Below are 7,500 nucleotides of genomic sequence, written 5' to 3'. Positions count from 1 at the left end.
ATCAATGTTATTTACATAATATCTGGCCAGTATGGGGAGGATCATCGTGTCTCCGTCAGGGGGTCGTGGAGTGGTGGTCCAGCAGGCGTCACGGAAGCGTTGTGTGTGGGGACATCTTAGGAGGTAGTGGATAAGGGTGCTGCTGTCGGGTCTTCTGCATAATGCACAAGAGCGTTGCTCAGGGGATGCGGGGATACCAATCTCCCAAGCAAAGTCATACCCAATGATGATACGGGCAGCAATCACGTCCCCTTTCCGCGACCCTTTCCCGTAGACGTACGAGAGGTCAGGAAGTTTACGGAGGACATCGTACCAGGTGGGCGGGGAGTCCAGGGGGATGGCTGCTTCCCGAGCTTCTCTCTGTTTGCGGCGAATTTGGGTCCTAATCTGTAAGAGTGTTCGAGGAACAACGTAGTCAGGTGTGGCCTTGTTGCAGCCAGTCTTGGCAAGGTCATCTGCTGCCTCATTCCCCAAGATACCGACATGACTGGGTATCCATAGGAATGTCACGGGACGGCCTGCATCCTGAAGTGTGGATGTTAACCCTCGTATTCGGAGGATGAGGTCCTTATTTTCCCCTGATCCAAATGCGATCCCGTCGAGAGCAGACCTGGAATCGCAGCAGACAAGCAAGGGGCAGAAACCATCTGCTTCTTCCTCAGCGAGAAGGGCAGCAAGGAGGGCTATTAGTTCAGCCTGAGTGGAGGATGCCCCGTCAGAAACTCTGAGAGACAGTTTGATAGGCTCAGGGGCATCAGGACGGGAGATGTAGACACCAGCCCCGGCCCTACCTGTAGCGGGGTCAACAGAACCATCAGTGTAGAGGACGACCCTACCTGGGGACCAGTGGGCGATCCTGGAGAGGTGGTATTTGCAGAGAATAACAGGGTTCACCTGGGATTTCGGGAGCGGTCCACCGAGGGCAATCACTTCAGGTTGAAAATCCAGCCAGGGAGAAGGAGACGAACCAACAGCAGGGGTGACAACAATATCAGGCAGGAGGTCGTGTTCCTGAAGGGCTCGGATGAGTGACCCTCGCCACTGTCTTCTAGATGGAGGTCGGTCTCGGACAGCAGGAGTCAAGTTGGTTTGGACATAGTTGCCCCGAGGATCCCGTAGAATGGAAACGGCAGTTTTTAGGTAAAACTCCTGGACACGATCCTGTAAGGGGGAAAGACCAAGTTCGGTATATAGAGAAGTAGAGTTGGGAGGTGCGTCACTGTATTTGCGTCTTGGTGGTGGAGGTGCGTCACTGTATTTGCGTCTTGGTGGTGGATGTGCGTCACTGCGTATTTGCGTCGTGGTGGTGGATGTGCGTCACTGCGTATTTGCGTCGTGGTGGTGGAGGAGGTGCGTCAATGTATTTGCGTCTTGGTGGTGGACATGCGTCATTGCGTATTTGTGTCGTGGTGGTGGAGGAGGTGCGTCATTGTATTTGCGTCTTAGTGGTGGAGGAGGTGTCACTGTATTTGCGTCTTGGTGGTGGAGGTGCGTCAGTGCGTATTTGCGTCTTGGTGGTGGAGGTGCGTCATTGCGTGTTTGTGTCGTGGTGGTGGAGGTGCGTCACTGCGTGTTTGTGTCGTGGTTGTTGGAAGAGGTGCGTCACAGAGTATTGTTGACACGAAGTTGACCACTGAAGGTAAGGTCAGGTGTCTGTGTGTGTGTGTCTGTGTGAGTCTGTTATAGGTCATGTCTGATTGCTATGGTAATGTTGTTGACGTGGTGGTTGTTGTTGTTGATGTGGTGTGGCTGCTGTTGTTGTTGTTTTTGTTTCTTATCACAACAACAAGTTAGATTATTTATGTCATGAGACTTAATCTTCAGGTGGTAATAAACTGGGTTGTCTAATTCCCGGCGTCTAGTGATCCCAGGCATTATTGGTAGGTCGTGTAAGCGATGTCCGTATGGTGACTAACTTAAATACCTGTAGAGCATGTAAGGTAGGGTTGGGTTAGGTTAGGTTAGGTTAGCATTAGGTTAGGTTAGGTTAGCATTAGGTTAGGTTAGCGTTAAGGTGTTGAATCATCAGGTAAAATAAGGTAGGGTGCCTAATGTTAACGTGGGCGGTAGGTGTATGGTGTAAGGTAGGGTGCCTAATGTTCACGTGGGCGGTAGGTGTATGGTGTAAGGTAGGGTGCCTAATGTTAACGTGGGCGGTAGGTGTATGGTGTAAGGTAGGGTGCCTAATGTTCACGTGGGCGGTAGGTGTATGGTGTAAGGTAGGGTGCCTAATGTTCACGTGGGCGGTAGGTGTATGGTGTAAGGTAGGGTGCCTAATGTTCACGTGGGCGGTAGGTGTATGGTGTAAGGTAGGGTGCCTCAATGTTCACGTAAGGTAGGTGTATGGTGTAAGGTAGGGTGCCTAATGTTCACGTGGGCGGTAGGTGTATGGTGAGGTAGGGTGCCTAATGTTCACGTGGGCGGTAGGTGTATATGGTGTAAGGTAGGGTGCCAATGTTCACGTGGGCGGTAGGTGTATGGTGTATGTAGGTGCCTGATGTTCACGTGGGCGGTAGGTGTATGGTGAAGGTAGGGTGCCCATGTTCACGTGGGCGGTAGGTGTATGGTGTAAGGTAGGGTGCCTAATGTTCACGTGGGCGGTAGGTGTATGGTGTATGTAGGGAATGCACGTTAACGTGGGCGGTAGGTGTATGGTGTAGGTAGGTGCCTAATGTTCACGTGGGCGGTAGGTGTATGTATGTAGGGTGCCCACGTTCACGTGGGCGGTAGGTGTATGGTGTAAGGTAGGGTGCCTAATGTTCGTAAGGTAGGTGTGGTGTAAGGTAGGGTGCCTAATGTTCACGTGGGCGGTAGGTGTATGGTGTAAGGTAGGTGCCTAATCTTCACGTGGGCAGTAGGTATGGTGTATGTAGGGTGCCTAATGTTCACGTGGGCGGTAGGTGTATGGTGTAAGGTAGGGTGCCTAATCTTCACGTGGGCAGTGGGTGTAAGGTGGAGGATCTGTGGGTATGTTTAATCAATAGGAAATACGTTTGATAAGAATGTGAAGATGTCAGTGTGGGTAACGTGTGCTTAATAACACACACAGGTACTGAATAACACACACAGGTACTGAATAACACACACAGGTACTCATCCATCCACCAGCTCACCACCCACACAACCTCCTTCTCACCCCTCACCCAACCCACACACACCCACCCACCCATGTAGACCTCTCATCTGTGTGTGTGTGTGTGTGTGTGTGTGTGTGTGTGTGTGTGTGTGTGTGTGTGTGTGTGTGTGTGTGTGTGTAAAAATATGTCAGGGGGAAGACTGCCTAATGACCCCTACCTGTAAACGGGGAGGGAGGATGGGGGGAGAAGACATGGGAGGATGAGAGAAGAGGAAGGAAGAAGAGGGAGAAGAAGAGAATGGGGAAGGGGAAGAAGAGGTAAAGGAGGAGGAATCTAGAGAGGTGAAAAGGGAAGAGAGAGAGATGGTAGAAAGGAAGGGGGAGAGGTGAAGAGAGACAGGGAGAATAAAGAAAAGGGAGATGGGAGAGAGGGGTGGTGAGTGGTGTTGGGGAGTCATTAGAGAGGGAAGAGGGACAAGATGGAGAGAAGAGAGGGCATGATAAACGAGATAAGGTACACACACACACACACACACACACACACACACACACACACACACACACACACACACCGTTAAAGACAGACCTTCGATAACACACATCAATCGAAAGGTGATATAATGGCTGCTTATCTTGGACCCCACCCCACCCCACCCCAACCCACCCCACACCACCCTCCCACCCTCCCCACCCCCACCCCACCCCACCCCCACCCCCACCCCCCACCCCCCCCACCCCCACCCCACCCCACCCCCCACCCCACCCTCCCCACCCCACCCCACCCCACCCCCACCCACCCCACCCCACCCCACCCCACCCCACCCCACCCTCCCCACCCCACCCCACCCCACCCCACCCCACCCTCCCACCCCCACCCCACCCCACCCCACCCCACCCCACCCCACCCTCCCACCCCACCGCATCCCACCCCACTCCCTCCCCACCCCACCCCCACCCCACCCCAACCCTACCCCACCCTACCCTACTCCCACCCTCCAGGACAGTACCCCATTGACGGAATCATACGCCTAGTGTACAAAAGGACAAAAATTATACCAGGACTGAACTATCACTTCCTCCGGACAAAACTCTATTATAGTTCGTCTCACCCACGGACAAAGACGACTGTGTGTGTGTGTGTGTGTGTGTGTGTGTGTGTGTGTGTGTGTGTGTGTGTGTGTGTGTGTGTGAGAGAGAGGGAATTGAATATGGCGTTTATGTAACATTGATTCTGTGGAGGTCATTCTTCCTACTTCCTTCCTCCTTCCTTCTTCACTCTCCCACCTCCCTCCTTTACCCAATGACCCCCTATTCCTCCTAACTCCTTCCTCACCCTCCCTCCCTCCCTCACCCACCCTCCTTCCTACCCTCACCCACCCACCCTCCCACCTCTTCCCACCCCCCATCCTCCTCTACCCCCATCCCTCCCTACCCCCCATCCTCCTCTACCCCATCCTCCCCCCCACCTTAACTCTTACACTAACCATCTCCTGTGATAACGTGGATTACCTTGGCTGACGCTGCTGCAGGTAAGTCAACAGAACCCCTCCTACCTGCCAGTTTCATCCAGGTATATGCTAATTAGTCGTACACCTGTATTGATTAGATTAGGATATGTTTATGTTTAAGGTGAGGTTAGAGAATGTTGGAGAGCTGTGTTATTAAGGCTATCTCTCTCTCTCCTCAGGCCTCCAACTGGCCTCCTAAACTGTCAAAGAAGTTCAAAAGTTCCTCCAATCTTGACATAATTTCTGTTGTTAATTAATTTTGGAGTCACCTGAAGAACAACCTCCTCTACCTCATGGCACATTAAGACTAATCTAACCTAACCTAACTTAACCTAACCTAACCTAACCTAACCTAACCTAACTTAACCATGTGAAATAAACTAAAGGTGAGAAAGCTAATTAACAGGTGACACATTTAGACACTAATATATTATGTATCACCATAACCTGACACTTTCAACACTTAGAATTCATTTAAACATACACTCCAACACTTAGAATTACTTAAAACATACACTCCAACACTTAGAATTACTTTAAACATACACTCCAACACTTAGAATTACTTAAAACATACACTCCAACACTTAGAATTACTTAAAACATACACTCCAACACTTAGAATTACTTTAAACATACACTCCAACACTTAGAATTACTTAAAACATACACTCCAACACTTAGAATTACTTTAAACATACACTCCAGGACAGACACACTTAAAACATACACTCCAACACTTAGAATTACTTAAAACATACACCCAGGACAGACACACACTTAAAACATACACTCCAACACTTAGAATTACTTAAAACATACACTCCAGGACAGACACACTTAAAACATACACTCCAACACTTAGAATTACTTAAAACATACACTCCAGACAGACACACTTAAAACATACACTCCAACACTTAGAATTACTTAAAACATACACTCCAGGACAGACACACTTAAAACATACACTCCAACACTTAGAATTACTTTAAACATACACTCCAGGACAGACACACTTAAAACATACACTCCAACACTTAGAATTACTTAAAACATACACCTGGTGACAGACACACTTAAACATACACTCCAACACTTAGAATTACTTAAACATACACTCCAGGACAGACACACTTAAAACATACACTCCAACACTTAGAATTACTTTAAATCCTCCCAAATATTTAGTATCCTCTTAGGCTATCGACCCACAGACACTACCGTACATTGAGAGACGCACTGACTGAGCCTTATGTACCCAACTTATGTTACACACACACACACACACACACACACACACACACACACACACACACACACACAACACACACAACACACACACACACACACACACACACACACACACAACACACACACACACACACACACACACACACACAACACACACACACACACACACACACACACACACACACAACACACACACACACACACACACACACACACACACACACACACACACACACAACACACACACACACACACACACACACACACAACACACACACACACAAAGTCCTGTGTACCATAAGTGGCTCTTGGTCACACATGAGTTAAGTCCCACGAGTATTGTGGCTTCATTCAGTGGGTGAAGTCGTCGTACTAAGGTGAAGTCGTCGCCTGGCGGGTGAAGTCGTGTGCCCAGGGTCAAGTCGTCGTACTCAAGGGTCAAGTCGTCGTACCCAGGGTCAAGTCGTCGTACCTAAGGGTCAAGTCGTCGTACTCAGGGGTCAAATCGTCGTACTCAAGGGTTAAGTCGTCGTACTCAGGGGTCAAGTCGTCACCAAGGGTTAAGTCGTTGTACCTGGGCCTTAAATCGTCGTTCTCAAGGGGTTCACTCGTCGTACTCAATGGCTTAACTCATTGTACTCAAGGGCTTTAGCTCACCGTAATCAACACAGAGGCCAAAGCAACACTGAACCTTATCACAGTAGCCATGAAAATAAATAGATAAGATAAGAAAGAGAAATACAATAAAATAAAGACTTATAAAAAGGTGTAATTAACCTATATAATTACCTGGTATATATATATATTAATAAGGTTAATTAGCCTATGTAATTAACTCATGTAATCAGGTAATTTCCCCTCTGTGGTTAATTAAATGGTATGTAGGAGTGAGGTAATCTTCTCTCAGGTTGAGGTGAGGTGAGGTGCTGGCCAGGTATGATAGTTGGATGACGAGGTGTTATGGTTATCAGACGCTTGTACAGGTGTGTGTTGTTCTGTCATCACACCTTCCCTCTCTCTCTGTATGTCTGTGGATGAGGGAGGGTGGGTGATGGTGGTGGGTGAGGGAGAGAGGGTGGTGGTGATGGTGGGAGATGGTGTTGTTGGTGGTGATGATGGTGGTTGCAGGTTATGAAGGACTGTTTACCTGTACACTTTACCTTTACGTGTACAGTATATGATCCCACCCCACACCTGTGATGGTCGGTGTGTGTGTGTGTGTGTGTGTGTGTGTGTGTGTGTGTGTGTGTGTGTGTGTGTGTGTGTGTGTGTGTGTGTGTGTGTGTGTGTGTGTGTGTGTGTGTGTTTATAATAATAATAATTAACGGTTTATTGAAAATTCTGCAGCCCGAAGGCTGAAAATATACATTGGACATAAATGACTTATTACATACATTGGTGGTTAACAAAAGCCTTCATTAGAGAAAGGTAAAGGAACATACAGTGAACATACAGATTAATGTAGGTGTTGAACAGCAAACACGTAGTGTAGTAACTCCCTCCCAGATGGTGTTGGAGGAACTCACGTGGTGTAGTAGTTCCCCAGATGTTGTTATGAGGACCTGGCGTGGTGTAGTAATTCCTCGCTGATGATGTTATGAGGGGCCTCACGTGTAGTAATTCTCACAGATGGTGTTATGAGGGGCCTCACGTGTGTAGTAA

General features: G+C 48.6%; 1 protein-coding gene across 1 annotated transcript in view; it reads right to left on the bottom strand.

Moving 5' to 3' along the window:
• The window catches only part of LOC121856134 (UPF0746 protein DDB_G0281095-like), a 20,935-nt gene that overhangs the window by 7,508 nt on the left and 5,927 nt on the right, over nt 1-7,500 (bottom strand). Inside the window, exon 2 of the mRNA XM_042351450.1 lies at nt 6,135-6,310. Within this exon, the coding sequence (XP_042207384.1) occupies nt 6,135-6,310 (176 nt within the window). The remainder of the gene's footprint in view (nt 1-6,134; nt 6,311-7,500) is intronic.

The sequence above is a fragment of the Homarus americanus genome, unplaced genomic scaffold (assembly GCF_018991925.1).
Source record: "Homarus americanus isolate GMGI-L3 unplaced genomic scaffold, GMGI_Hamer_2.0 scaffold19554, whole genome shotgun sequence".
NCBI lineage: Eukaryota > Metazoa > Arthropoda > Malacostraca > Decapoda > Nephropidae > Homarus > Homarus americanus.
This window is presented reverse-complemented; position numbering and strand designations above follow the sequence as displayed.